Below are 15,621 nucleotides of genomic sequence, written 5' to 3'. Positions count from 1 at the left end.
GTCTGTAGACTTTTTTTTCTTTTTGTCTTTTTTCCATTTCTTGGGCTGTTCCCGAGGCATATGGAGGTTCCCAGGCTAGGGGTCGAATCAGAGCTATAGCCCCCGGCCTACACCAGAGCCACAGCAACTCAGGATCCAAGCCAGGTCTGCGACCTTCACCACAGCTCACGGCAATGCCGGATCCTTAACCCACTGAGCAAGGCCAGGGATTGAACCCACAACCTCATGGTTCCCAGTCGGATTTGTTAACCACTGATCCACGACGGGAACTCCTGTAGACTTTCTGATGATGGCCATTCTGACTGGCGTTGGGTGATAGTTCGTTGTAGTTCTCATTTCCATTTCTCCAATGATGAGTGCTATTGAGCATCTTTCCATGCGTCTGTTGGCCACCTGCATGTTTCCTTTGGAGAAATGTCTATTTAGAGTTTCCGTCCATTTTTTTGATGGGGTTGTTGGTTTTTAAAGAGGCCTGTTCTCAACCTGAGGGTCAGACCCCTAATGAAACATACATCTGGGACGTGACAGCGATTCTGCCCGAGGCTGAGGAGGCTGGCGAGCACCATCCAGGGGCTCCTCCTCTGGTATCTCCCTGAAAGGAGCTTGTGCACGTGTCCAGAACCCTGGGCTTTGTGACTGCCACCCAAAGGACACACCCCTTCATCTGGTGGCCAGCATGGCTTGTGTTAGTGGGTCCCCTTGGACTTTATCGAACAAAGAAACAGTTATTGACTGGCTCTCCTTTAGGCTTCAGTGCAGAGAGAACAGACAAACACTAGCTCCTATTCTTTCCCTGGAAAAGGTCTACTTGCCTCATTCAAAAGCCGCTGTCGAAGGGCCCGGCTCCCATTCACTGCGCATCCGCATCCACGTGCTGACCGAGACCCTCCCCTTGGAGACAAGACAGGTCTTGACCCGCCTTCGTTCCTGGGAGCCAATAAGAACAAAGAAGGCAGTTTGAGAGACCACCCAGAACCAAGCCTGGGCTGAAGGATAAGGTTTACCGTCTACAGGGACCCCTCTCTGAAGATGGGGTGAGGCAGCTGTTTTATCTAATCCACAGAAACCCACACAGAGAATCAAGGAAAATGAAGAAAGAGGAGTATGTTCCCAACAAAAGAACAAGATAAAAGTCCAGAAACAAACCTTCATGCCATGGAAACAAGTGATTTCCCTGTGAAGAGTTCAAAACAATGGCCATAAAGATGCTTACTGAGGTCCAGAGAGCAGTGCAAAATAAAGTGAGAATTTCCACAGAGGGGACGCTTGAGAGAGTACTAGGCGGGAGTTCCCGCTGTGGCGCGGCAGGGTCAGCAGTGTGTCTGGAGCCCTGGGAGGCACGTTCGATCCCTGGCTCGGCACGGTGGATTACGGATCCAGCACTGCCACAGCAGTGCCATGGGTCACAACTGTAGCTCCCATCCGATCCATATGCCCCGGGGTGGTCAAAAAGGAAAGAAAAGGAAAGAAAGTCCTAAGCATCAGTCATAGAGATAGAAACAGACTCGTAAACATAGAGAACAGACTTGTGGTCGTCAAGGGGGCAGGAGGAGGGAGTGAGGTTGGACTGGGAGTTTGGAGTTAGTAGATGCAAACTATTCTGTTTAGAATGGGTAAGCAATGAGCTCCTGCTGTACAGTGCAGGGAACCATATCCAATTTCTTGGGTAGACCATAATGGAAGGTAATATAAGAAAGGGAGAGTTCCCTTTGTGGCTCAGTGAAAACGAACCCAGCTAGTATCCACGAGGACCTGGGTTCAATCCCTGGCCCTGTCAGTGGGTTAAGGACCTGGTGTTGGTGTAAGCTGTGGTCTAGGTCACAGACGTGGCTTGATCTGGCATTGCTATTGCTGTGATGTAGGCTGGCAGCTGTAGCTCCAATTCAGCCCCTAGCCTGGGAACTTCCATATGCCACAGGTGCAGCCCTGAAAAGAAAAAAAAGGGGAAAAAAATATATGACTCAGTCACTTTGCTGTTCAGCAGACATTGGCACAACATTGTAAATCAACTCTACTGTAATTTAAAAAAATCGTACAGCTGAATAACAGATAGTAGTAATTGAACTAGAAAATTCAAGAGGATTTCAAACTGCAGATGAGAAAGTGGAGGACAGGATCATTGGGCTCAGGACAGCAGGGGAATTCATCGAATCAGAGGAACAACAGCAGCAAAAGAGCGAAGATAGTTAAGGGGCTGAAGGGACACCATCAAGTGGAAGAATATTTGCAATATAGGGGTCCCAGAAGGAAAAGAGAAGGAGAAAGGGTCAGAAAGTTTATTCAAAGAGATAATGGCTGAAAAATTCCCTAATCCAGGAAAAGAAACAAACATCCAAATCCAAGAAGCCCAGTGAGTTCTAAGTAAAGTGAACCTCAAGAGACCCATCAAGACACATTTTGGCGTTCCCTTCACGGCTCAGCGGAAACAAATCTGCCTAGTATCTGTGAGGCCGCAGGTTCCATCCCTAGCCTCATTCAGTGGGTTAAGGATCCGACGTTGCTGTGGCTGTGGGGTAGGCCAGCAGCTGTAGCTCTGATTTGACCCCTAGCCTGGGAACCACCATATGCCTTGGGTGTAGCCCTAAAAGACAAAAAAAAAAAAAAAAAAGAAGATATGCTTTAAGTAAATTATCAAAAATTAAAGGAGAAAACCTTAAAAGCAACAAGAAAAAAAAAATCCCAACTCATTACACCCAAGGGAAACCTTATAATACTATTAGCAGATTTTGCAGCAGAAACTTTGTAGACCAGAAGGGAGTGGCATTTTATATTTAAAATACTGAAAGAGGAATTCCCGTGTGGCACAGGGGGTTAAGGATCTGGCGTTGTCATTGCTGTGGCTCTGATTACAACTGTGGCATGGGTTTGATCCCTGGCCCATGAACTCCCTCAGGAGATGGGTGTGGCGAAAACAAACAAACAAACAAAAACCCTCAAAATTGAAGGAGAGTTTTCCAGGCCGGCAAAAGCTGAGGGAATTCATTACCACTAGACCAGCTTTGTGTGAAATGTTGAAAAGTCCTCTTCAAGTTGAAACAAAGGGACATTAATTAGTAACAGGAAAATATATACGAGTATAAATTTCACTGGTTAAGGTAAATATATAGGTAGATTCAGAATATTCTGATTAGTAATAGTGATGTGTAAATCATTTGTAAATCTGGTAGGAAGGCTAAAAGACAAAAGTAGTAAAAAAAAAAAACTATAACTGTGATAATTTGTTAGTGGATACACAAAATAAAAAGATTTAAATTAGGACATCAAAAACATAAAAGAAAAAAAATAAATAAATAAAGGAGTTCCCGTCGTGGCGCAGTGGTTAACGAATCCAACTAGGAACCATGAAGGTTGTGGGTTCAATCCCTGGCCTTGCTCAGTGGGTTAAGGATCCGACATTGATGTGAGCTGTGGTGGAGGTCCCAGACGCGGCTCAGATCCCGCATTGCTGTGGCTCTGGTGTAGGCCGGCAGCTACAGCTCTGAGTAGACCCCTAGCCTGGGAACCTCCATATGCCACAGGAATGGCCCTAGAAAAGGCAAAAAGACAAAAACAAACAAACAAATAAACAAACAAATAAATAAATAAATAAAAGGTATGTGTAGGGGGAGAATAAAAATACAGAGCTTTAGTATGCATTGAAATTTAGATGGTTATCAACTTAAAATAGATTTAATAAATAAGTTGTTTTAAATAAGCCTCACATTAACCACAAAGAAAAACCTCTAATAGATACCCAAAAGGTAACAGAATGTAAGCATACCACTGCAAAAATCCATCAAAACACAAAGGATGGGGGGAGTTCCCACTATGGCGCAGTGGGTTAAGAATCTGACTTGCAGCTACTCAGTTTTCTGCGGAGGCGCAGGTTCGATCCCTGGCCAGCGCAGTGGGGTAAAGGATACAGCATTGCCACAGCTGCTGGGTAGGTCGCAGCTGTGGCTCGGATTCAGTCCCTGGCCTGGGAACATCCATAACCTTCAAACGGCGAGATGAAAAGGTACATGAAATTATCAACAGAATGCAAATCAAACCCATAAGATGTTCGTTCCCTTGTGGTACAGCAGGGTAAGGATCTGGCATTGTCACTCAGTGGCTCTGGTTTCTGCAGTGGCTCAGGTTCCATCCCTAGCCTGGGAACTTCCACATGCCATGGGTGTAGCCAGAAAACAAACAGACAAACAAAAAACACCGTCAGGTATTACCTCACACCTGTTAGAAGGACTGTCATTAAAAAGATGGAAGATGACAAGTGTTGGGATGAATGTGGACAAAAGGGAACCCTACTGCAGAGTTGGAGGGAATGTAAATCGGAGCAGCTACCAGGGAAATCGGGATGGAGGTTCCTCAAAAAATTAAACATAGAACTACTGTATAAGCCAGCAGTTCTACTTCTGGTGTTTATCTGAAGTAAACCAAATCATACTAGTGTCTATAGGTATGCCTCTAGGATACCAGTCCTGCACCCACATAAAAGCAGAATTTTCTTTTCTTTTCTTTTCTTTTATGTCTTTTTGCCTTTTCTAGGGCCATTCCCGTGGCATGTGGAGATTCCCAGGCGAGGGATCCAATCAGAGCTGTAGCCACCGGCCTACACCACAGCCACAGCAACTCGGGATCCGAGACGGGTCCGAGACCCACACCACAGCTCACGGCAACACCGGATCCTTAACCCACTGAGCGAGGCCAGGGATCGAACCCGCAACGTCATCGTTCCTAGTCAGGTTCATTAGCCGCTACGCCACGATGGGAACTCCCAAAAGCAGCATTTTCACCATGGGCTAAAAAGTCATTTTGCAAAAAGCGCAAGATTTTTACATCTGCTGATGTAATTGCAGCAACAGCTTCATGAATTTCTTTTTCTTTTTTTAAAGTCTTTTAAAAATTATGGTTGATTTACACTGTTGTGTTAACTTCTGCTGTACAGCAGAGTGATGCAGTTATACATACAAATATGTTGTTTTTCATATTCTTTCCATTTAGGTTTATGGTAGGATATCAAGTGTAGTTCCCTGTGCTATACAGTAGGACCTTCTGTTTATCCATATGCAATAGTTTACATCTGCTGATCCCAAACTCCCAATCCATCCTTCTCCAGCCCCCCCTCCCCTTTGGCACCCAGAGGTCTGTTCTCTATGTCTGCGAGTCTGTTTCTGCTTCATGGCTAAGTTCGTGTATGTCATGTTTTAGATTCCGCATGTAAGTGACATCATAGGATATTTGCCTTTCTTTTCTGACTTGCTTCACTGAGTAGGATCATCTCTAGGTCCATCTATCTATGTCGCTGCAAATGGCATCATTTCTTTCTTTTTCCTGGCTGAGTACTACCCCGTTGTATATGTGGACCGCAGAGAGATCTTGTTTACCGTGATATGCAAATGACCAGGGAGGTGAATTACTCATTGGAGCTGATGAGCATCATGTGGCATTTGAAGCAGATGGAACACTTGAGCTCACTGCAGTAGCAACAGAGGCGCTCTGCAATTATTACTCTAGGACAGTTTACATGCTGTTTTATGAAGCTATGACTTAATTCTGCGTCTTTACATTTCTCCCAATTGTAAATGTCCCTGTGTTTGGTATGTAAGTGTTTGTACATGTAAGTTTTGATAAACTTCAACTTTTTTTTTTTTGGCCTTGCCCATGGTATGCAGAAGTTCCTGGGCCAGGGATCGAACCCTTGCCACAGCTGTGACCCAAGCCACAACAGCGACAATACCAGATCCTTAACCCACTACACCACCAGGGAACTCCAAGTTCAACATTTCGTAATAGATTTGTGTATATTTTTTGGTAGTCAATGATAAAAAGACTAGTATCTATGTATATTTTATGCATTCATGACATATCTAACTTTTTCTTAATTTGTTCCCCATATTTCCAAGCTATGGCATTCATCTGAGGGTTTTTGCAACTTGTCACAAATCTCCAAAATTTTCGCAAATCTCTAATGTGTTTATTGAACCAAATGCATGTGTAAGTGGACCTGCCCCGTTCAAATCCACATTGTTCAGGAGTCAACTGTGTCTAGACAATGAAGTATTATTCAACCGTAAAAAAAAGAAGAACTCAATCCTGCCGTTTGTGACAACAGGGATGCCCTTGTGGGCATTCTGCCGAGTGAAATAAATCAGGCAAATTCTGTATCATTTCATTCTATATGGAATCTAAAAAGAAGAACTCGTAGAAACAGAGACCTGATTGGTGTTTGCCGGAGGCGGGAGTAGGAAGTGAGAGAAGGGAGTGCAGGGGGTCAGAAGGTACAAACCGACAGTTAGAAGATTAATAAGCTCTGGGGTGTGAGGTACAAGGTGGTGACTGTTAAGTCACCAACACAGGTTTCCCCACTCTCTGAAAGCAGAGCGTCCCCGTGCAACACTTTGTAAGCCGAGATAGCGTAAAGCATCTTTGCTAATGGAGAGAATAAATGGAGAGAAAGCCCAGATGCTCGAAGACACAGTTCAAAGCTATGATGGCTTGATGGTGAGATGCTGAGTGTGGTTTCCACGGCAAGAGTTTGGCAGTACCCCTCTCTGTGGCTGGGGTTCAAGCTGCCTCTGTACTAGCTCGCTAGAAAACCAACCCTGAATACTATTTTTGCTTTTCACCTTTTCCCATACAATCAAAACGCCTCTCCGGCTTTCTTTCTGTGAAGGAAAACAGGTATTCATGCAGGTCTTTTGTAAAAGCGAAATGGTGTCAAAACGTTCGAAAATGGGGAGATATCCGTACTCTATTAAACATGTGAAAGTTGCTAAAAGGGTGGATCTTAAAAGTTCTCATCCCAAGGAAAAAATTCTGTAACTATGAGTCGATCGGTGTTAAATAAACATATTATGGAGTTCCCGTCGTGGCGCAGTGGTTAACGAATCCGACTAGGAACCATGAGGTTGAGGGTTCAGTCCCTGCCCTTGCTCAGTGGGTTAAGGATCCGGCGTTGCCGTGAACTGTGGTGTAGGTTGCAGACGCGGCTCGGATCCCGCGTTGCTGTGGCTCTGGCGTAGGCCGGTGGCTACAGCTCCGATTAGACCCCTAGCCTGGGAACCTCCATATGCCGCGGGAACGGCCCAAGAAATAGCAAAAAAAGACTAAATAAATAAATAAATAAATAAACATATTGTGGTAATCACATCACAGGGTGTACACGACTGTGTATCATGTTGTGTACCTGTTCTGTCAACAATATCGCAATAAAACTGGAGGGGACTCTCAAAACTCAATAATAAGAAAATAACCCAATTTTATTTTTTTAATTTTTATTTTTGGCCACACCCATGGCATGTGGAAGTTCCAGAGCCAGGGATCGAACCCGTGCCACAGCAGCCACCTGAGCTGCTGGAGTGACAACACCCGATCCTTAATCCATTCTGCCACAAGGGAGCTCCTGAATACCCGAATTTTAAAAGAGTTGATTTGGGCAAACGATGTGAACAGACATACTACCAAAAAATCTGTAGGATTTGTCAGATAAGCCTCGGAAAGGATGTCCAGTATCATTAATAGGAAAATGCAAAGTAAAACTACAATGAGATGCACTATGCCTATTGGAATGGCTAAAATAAAAAATTCTCATCATACCAAGTGTTGGCGAGAATGTGGCACAATGGAGCTCCCCATACACTGTTAAGAGGAAGGTAAAGTGACACACCCTCTTTGGAGGACAGTTGGCACTTTCTTAAAAAGTTACACAGATACCTCCCATATGACCGAATCAGTCTACTCTTTGACGGTTACTTGAGAAAAATGAAAGCATAGGCCATACCTCGACTTTTATACAAAGGTTCATAGCAGCTTTGTTTGCAAGATCCTCAAAGTAGGAACAGCCCAAATTCTATCAGCAGGTGGGTGAATTAAAATATTGTGTTGTATCTATATAATCGACTACCACTCAGCAATTAAAAGGAAGGCACTGCCAATATAGGCAGACTTGTTTTACTGCATTTCGCTGTATTTTGCTTCACGGATATTGCATTTTGTATCAAAAGAAGGCTTGTGTCAACCCTGCCTCGAGCAAGTCTGTGGGTGCCATTTTTCCAACAGTATGTGTTCGCTTCTTATCTCTGTCGTGTTTTGGTAATTTTCACAGCTTTTCAAACTCTTTCATTATTCTTCTCTTTGTCATGGTGATCTCTGATGAGTGGTCGTTGATGTTACTGCTCTAACTTGCTGAAGGCTCAGATGAGGGTTAGCGTTTTTTTAGCAAGAAAGTCTTTCTTTCTTTTTTCCTTTTTGGCCACTCCATGGCATATGGAGTTCCCAGGGATCAGATCCAAGCTGCAGATGCAGCCTATACCTCAGCTTTGGTAATGCAGGATCCTTTAATCTACTGTGCCAGGCCAGAGATGGAACCTGCATCCTGGCACTGCAGAGATGCCACCCGTCCCATAGTGCCACAGCGGGAACTCCGAGAAAGTGTTTCTGAATTAAAGTATGTATGTTGTTTTCTTACGTATAATGCTACCAGCACTTAGACTACAGTATAGTGTAAACATAACTTGACATGGGCTGGGAAACCAGGAAGAAACCAATAAATTGGTTTCTTAGTTGCTCAGCCTCATTCCAAATGCTTGACGGCACCTGAGGACCACCACACTGGAGAGCAATGACCCGGGAATATTTCCATCACTGAAGGCTGTTTCCTTGGACAGCACTGGTCTAAATACCTCTGCTTCAGATTAATAGTAAGACTTGCTTCATGAACTCACTTCATGAGTGTGTGTTTCCTGCCTGCTTTCCCATTGGCCACTTTTGCTTGGTTACATTTTGTTGTGTTGTAAGATGAATACATGTTTTCTTTTTGAGGTGTGCCTGTCTCAACATCATCGTCTTTGTTTTGTTTTGCAGTTGTTTTTTCAGCAATGATCTTTGAGACTATTACAAATCAAGACCTGCCTGTGATCCAGTGCATTTTAATCAACCATAGGAACAATGATTCATCGGTGGGGACCGCGTCATCGAATCCTATGGTAAAGTTATGTTAAAATTATAACTTTAGTTGTTTTCTCTAGAGACCATACTTAGTACGCCACTGAGACTTGCTATGGCTTATGGGCTTTTCTTTTTATGTATTTAAGTAGACTGTGTACGTGTACCCGGAACAGAAGCATCAGTACTCATTGCTCCCTCGCCCACCTTTCCATCAAGAGTCATGTTTTCTTTGGGTTTGGGTTTAGGAGGGACTGCAAGGCTCAGAAGGAACAGGAAACAGGAATTTCCCTTTCTCCTTAAAAAGAAGCCAGGCTTCTCTCTCAAGCCCGAAACCTGAAGTTCCATCTGCCTCCTGGATATAGATTAGTAGATTTTCTGCTTGCTCATTAAAACCTGCCCATATGATTTATTTCATTTCTATTTCCCCAAACCTATTCTTGTTTGGATCGATTTCTGTTTCTGGCCCTGTCTAGTCCTGAGGCTCAGCATCATTTTGGACTGCCTCCTCTCGCCTGCCTTCGTATTGGGTCAGTTACCAGGTCTTGTCAATGTGAGGTCGTATATAACCATCTCATGTTCTCTAGGCTTGCTGCCACTTCCCTGATTCAGACCCTCATTTACTCCCCCCAGGTCACAATAATATTGTAAGCGGCTTCTCCCTTCTACAGTTTGGCTCAGGTAGGGCCGCCAGACTGTTCTTTCTAAAGCACAGTGAGAACCTTTACAACCTGCCTTGGTCTTCCCCTGATTTAAACTGACATGCAAATATCTCCATAATTTGGCTCTGGCGCCTTCAAGTTCCAGGCTTGTGGGTTTGGGGTTTGGTTTTTTTTGTTGTGGTTGTTTGTTTGTTCTTTGATCACACCCCTGGCATGCAGAAGTTCCCAGGCCAGAGAGCAAACCATGCCTTAGAGCAGTGACCCAAGCCACAGCGGTGACCATGCCGGATCCTTAACCCACTAAGCCACCAGGGAGCTCCTCCAAGCTTGTTTTTCATTGCTCTTTTTCATGCTCTTCATCTGACATAGCCTAGATATTTATGCAAATGAAGGAAGCTTGAATGATAGAGAACTGAAAATATTAGAAGTCTATATACAATACAAAGTGAACACAGGGAGTTCCCGTCGTGGCGCAGTGGTTAACGAATCCGACTAGGAACCATGAGGTTGCGGGTTCGATCCCTGCCCTTGCTCAGTGGGTTAACGATCCGGTGGTGCCGTTAGCTGTGGTGTAGGTCGCAGACGCGGCTCGGATCCTGCGTTGCTGTGGCTCTGGCATAGGCTGGCAGCTATAGCTCCGATTCGACCCCTAGCCTGGGAACCTCCATATGCCGAGAGAGTGGCCCACAAAATAGCAAAAGGACAAAAAAAAAAGTGAACACAGGTGTTCCTGTTGTGGCGCAGTGGAAACAAATCCGACTAGGAGCTATGAGGTTGCAGGTTCGATCCCTGGCCTCGCTCAGTGGGTTAAGGATCCAGCATTGCTGTGAGCTGTGGTGTAGGTCATGGACGCAGCTCGGATCTGACGTTGCTGTGGCTGTGGTGTAGGCCGGCGGCTACAGCTCTGATTTGATCCCTAGCCTGGTGACCTCCATATGCTGCAGGTGGGGCCCTAAAAGACAAAAGATACACACACACACACACACACACACAAGAAGAGCGTAAATTAGCCAGTTCCATGGATTTTATCTGGTTGAGGATTCATACAAATACATAGTCACTGTTTTCTTCTACATAGTGTAATCCTCAGATACATGACATGGTTTCCTGAACCCCAGAATCAGAAATATTTAAAAATATTCTCAGAGTGAAGTAGGTTTCAGTAAAAACATTCTAAATGAATGTAAAACTCTTGACAATACTTTTTTTTTTTTTTGGCTTCTTAGGGTCACACCTGTGACACATGGAGGTTCCCAGACTAGGGGTCTAATTAGAGCCACAGCTGCCGGCCTACACCACAGCCACAGCAATGCCAGATCTGAGCCGCATCTGTGACCTACACCACAGCTCACAGCAGCGCAGGATCTTTAACCCACTGAGTGAGGCCAGGGATCGAACCCGAAACCTCATCGTTCCTAGCTGGAATCATTTCCACTGAGCCAAGATGGGAACTCCAATACATGATTTTTTTAATGCCAGAAGCGTGATTGGTTTTAATTTCTTAGCACATATTGGTGTTGTTGGCTTGTTAGTAATTAAGGCATTTTGCATACACAATATTTTAGTGCAGGCAAAAAAAATTTTAATGTTATTCGCTATGGTGTTTTAAACTTTTAGTGTCTTCTCAGTATGTAAAAATAGCTGCACACGTTTAAGTGGGTTTGGTTTTTTGTTTTTTTTTTTGGTCTATTTTACGGCCATACTTGCAGCATATGGAGGTTCCCAGGCTAGGGGTCAAATCGGAGCTACAGCTGCCAGCCTACGCCATAGCCACAGCAAGGCAGGATCCCAGCTGCGTCTGCAACCTACGCCACAGCTCACAGCAGTGCCAGATCCTTAACCCACTGAGCAAGGCCAGGGATTGAACCCGCAACCTCATGGTTCCTAGTCAATTCATTTCTGCTGCACCTTGACGGGAACTGCCTAAGTATTTTTTGTTGTTTTTTTTTAAATAAAAGATAATCTTTTAAAAAATTTATGATGATTAGTCTTGGTCCCTAGTATTAGGCCCTGCATTTTTATTTTTTTTTTCTTTTTTTGGGGGGTGGCCCCATGGCATATGGAGTTCCCGGGCCAGGGATCAGATCTGAGCTGCAGTTGTGACCTCCACTGCAGCTTCAGCAACACTGGATCCTTTTAACCCACTGTGCCGGTCTGGGATTGAACCTGCATCCTGGCGCTCCAAAAACTCTGCCAATCCTTTTGCTCTACAGCAGGAACTCCAGTTTGTTTGTTTTTTTAATATAGTATAAATTATATTCTTATGCAATATTCAGGATCGTATTAAGACCTAGTAGTTCTTGGAGTTCCCTGGAGGCCCAGAGGATTAGGGATCCAGTGTTGCCACTACTGTGGCTCTGGTTACTGTGGTGCTAGGAGTTCGATCCCTGGCCGGGGAACTTCCATCTGCTGTAGGTGTGGCAAAAACAAAACAAACAAACAAAAAACCCAGTAATTCTTAAACAACATCAGACAACCATCAAATCCTAACTGTGGCAAAGCTTTGTTTTCACCTTCTTAGAGCCGAAGCTGCTCCTTTGGGATATTTTCCCACTTTGATATGAACTAGATTGTTAGGGCGTCAGCGGCTTTTTAAAAAAATGGTTTTGATTTCTTCCACAATTCACCGTTCCCAGACGAGACATCTTTCTAAAAGTCGTATCCCTTCAGGGGTATTTTGAAGAACCAAGCACTCTTTAGTAGACAAAGCTTGCCCATGCAACTCTGAGAAATAAACAACTCCATCCTGAGCTGTGTGACAGTGTATCTTGGAAATGAAATAAGATGATCTTACTGTTCCCACCGTCCGCTGAAGTGTTTTTTCACATCTGACAGTTTCCATCGCTCATCGTTTCTGTTTGAAGATTAAGATGGTTCGTGTCGGGTTTCTCCACTACAAGGTCACTATTTTCCCTTTGTGGTTAAAAAGTATTTGGTGGGGGGGGGTGAAAAAGTTCTGTTTCTCCTCCAATTTTCACCCACTGATTGCAGCATGCATTGCTGGATCTTGCCTGTACCAGTTAGTGCCGGGATGTTTGCTAACGATGATTTTCTTTTTCCTCTCATTCCCTCTACCTGGAAGTTTTCTGTGAGGAAGAGCTGTCTCTTCTCTCCATTTTATTTATTTATGTCAGTACGGACTCATAGATATTAATTTTATAGTGTGGATTATAACCCCAAACTACCGTTTTTATTTTGTTGCTGAAATTTTCCCAGCCTTGGCCATTGGGAGCTATTGCAGCTTGGTTCTTGTATCTTTTCAACATATCCCTGTCATTTCTGAAGCATGTCCTTGCTTTCTGGCACTACATCTTGTATTTTTCCTGCCTTGGCCCTAGAATTAACCATTTCTCCAAGGAGCATTGGTTTCTTAGAGAATGGCATTTAGACACCAAGAGCTGAGAGCTGGGGGTGCTCATTGCTACTGGATGTCATTGCTTCTAGGTCCTCTCAGAAGACACAGGTAGGAACTACGTATGTATATGAATCACCTCCATACATCACACTGTATTTATCTCTCTGTAACCTCTAGAGCCATCTCTCCATCTCTCTATCTGTCTATCTATCGCCATGAGTTCATGCTGACAACTCTGATTTAGTTCAACACCAGAGGGTTCATCCTAGCTTCCCCTCTTTCCTTAGCTATACTTCTCTCTTGGACAGTAGGAGATCTGGCTTTCATTATCTACAATAATTTACTTGTGTATTTAATCCTGGTGTAAATGTAACTGGTCAGAATTGCTAACCCACATCCCAGTGAGAAACACGTTTACCAACCAGAATACTGTACTGTGTGCAATTATTTTTACCTGCTTGCCTGCCTTCCTTCCTGCCTGCCTTGCTTGCTTCCTGCCTTTTTCAACCCCACCCGTGGCATTCAGGAGTTCCCTGGCCAGGGATTGAACCCAAGGTGATGCAGTGACAATGCTAGGTCCTTAACTGCTGCACCACGGAGAAATTCCTCTTTTTGTCTTTAAACTTACAGTGTCCAAAGTATTATTTTCCAAAGTTACTCAGGTCTGTTCTTTTCTTTCCCACCCCTTTCACTCTGGTTATGTTAGTTATTCGTGATACAATTAAGTTTGCTTGGTTTGTATTCCATTTTGAGTTTCCCCGCCCCATGTTCTGGTTGGCTTTAGTGATTTATCTTGAGTATGTGAAACACGATTATGATCCAGAGAACTAAAGCTATATAAAAAGATATATTCAGAGAAGTGTCATGCCTTCCTTGTCCCTAACTAGCAAGTTTCCATCTTTTTCCCACCTACACCTACATGCTGTCCTTAACTTAACCAGTCCCATTAGATTTTTTATATTATTACTATGTTTCTTGTGCACAAATGAGCAGACACATGTCTTTTCTTAATCTCCTTCCTTCTTCTTCTTTTTTTTCTTTTTTTGACCGCCCCACAGCATATGGAATTCCCAGCCAGGGATCAGATCCAAGTGGCAGTTACGACCTAAGGTGCAGATGTGGCAACCCACTCTGCCAGGCTTGGAATCCTTAACCCACTGTGCCAGGCTGGGGATCGAACCTGTGTCCCAGCGCTCCCAAGATGCTGCCAATCCCGTTGTGCCCCAGTGGGAACTCCATAATCTCCTTCCTTTTTCCGCAAAGGGTAGCACACTTGAAAGTAGATAGTTTTTGCACTGAGCTTTCTTCACTTAGCAGTCTATATAGGAAATCACTGCAAATCCATGTATAAAGTTTGTCCACATCCTTTTTTATAGCTGCATGTCCTCCATTGTGTGGCTGGACCATAGTTTATTCAGCCACTCTCCTGTGTATGCATTTAGGTGGTTTCTAGCATTTTGCAATTACAAATGATGGTGCAGTGAACTGTTAGAGGTATGGTCCTCAAAGTGGGACTTCAGGCTCAGAGGGTCAGTTTGTATGTAGTCCTATTAGGTGGTGCCAGATTCCAGTTCCTCTCCAAAAGGGCTGCACCAGTTTGCTTTTCCCCTAGCAATGTATGGGAGTGGCTCTTTCTTCACAGCCACACCAACAAAATGTGTTGTTATGCTTTAAAATTTTTGCCAGTCTGATAGACAAGCGATGTCTCACTGTAGTTTTAATTTGTGTTTTCACTGTAGTTTTAATTTGCGTTTTTCTGGGAGATCCTGCTGTGATGCAGTGGGTTAAGGATTCAGTGTTGTCTCTGTGGCATCCAGGTCTCTGCCTGGTGCAGGGGGTTAAAGGATCCAGTGTTGCCACAGCTGTGGAATATGTCACAGCCATGGCTTCGATTCAGTCCGTGGCCTGGGAACTTCCATATGCTGCAGGTGTGGCCATAAAAAAAAAAAAATTGAGTTTTTCTGATTCTAAGTTTGAACATTTTCTCATATGATGAAAAGTCATTCTTTGTATCTTTTAAATGAATTATCTGTTTGTTTCTCCTCCCCCTCCCATTTTTCTCCTGTGTTTTTGGCTCTGTGTCCTTTAATGTTTAAAAAATTATTTGTATATTATGAGCCCTTTATTTCCTTTATTTGTAATATGCATTGCAAATATTTTCTTCTAATATGTCTTTTTTTTTTTACTTTATTCTGTGTCCATCTTTTGTTTGTTTGCTTGTTTGTTTTGGCCACCAGTGGCATATGGAAGTTACCAGGCCAGGGATTGAACTCAAGCTACAGCAGTGACAATGCCAACTCCTTAACCCCTAGGCCACCAGGGAACTTCCTACGTCCATCTTTTAAGATCCAGCGCAGTTGCTGTACTCCTTGAAGCATCCCCACCTCCAGGTCACCTTCCCCTCCTCTGAAGTTCCAGAGCACTTAAAGGCACCTTTCAAAGTAGTTGGTATCTTTTTATGGGGTGCATTGTATTTCAGTTTGTTTCAGTTATTTCTTCTAATTAGAGTCAAAAGTCTTTAAGGACAAAATCAGTGTCTTTTTTTTTTTCTAGTCCCATAGCACCTAGCAGATCGTCTAGCACTAATTGAATATTGACTAAATGAACTTATCAGGTACTACCTGAACAAATAAAAGCAGCAGTGTGTCTTACAATGAGCAGCAGAATAGCTACCCTGCTCTT

General features: G+C 43.8%; 1 protein-coding gene across 1 annotated transcript in view; it reads left to right on the top strand.

Annotated features, from left to right (window-relative positions):
• The window catches only part of FLT3 (fms related receptor tyrosine kinase 3), an 83,902-nt gene that overhangs the window by 16,938 nt on the left and 51,343 nt on the right, over positions 1–15,621 (top strand). Inside the window, exon 2 of the mRNA XM_047756100.1 lies at positions 8,842–8,963. Coding sequence (XP_047612056.1) covers positions 8,842–8,963 — 122 coding nt within the window. The remainder of the gene's footprint in view (positions 1–8,841; positions 8,964–15,621) is intronic.

Source organism: Phacochoerus africanus, chromosome 13, assembly GCF_016906955.1.
Source record: "Phacochoerus africanus isolate WHEZ1 chromosome 13, ROS_Pafr_v1, whole genome shotgun sequence".
Taxonomy (NCBI): domain Eukaryota; kingdom Metazoa; phylum Chordata; class Mammalia; order Artiodactyla; family Suidae; genus Phacochoerus; species Phacochoerus africanus.
The sequence above is the reverse complement of the archived record's forward strand: the minus strand, read 5'-3'. Positions and strand labels throughout refer to the sequence as shown.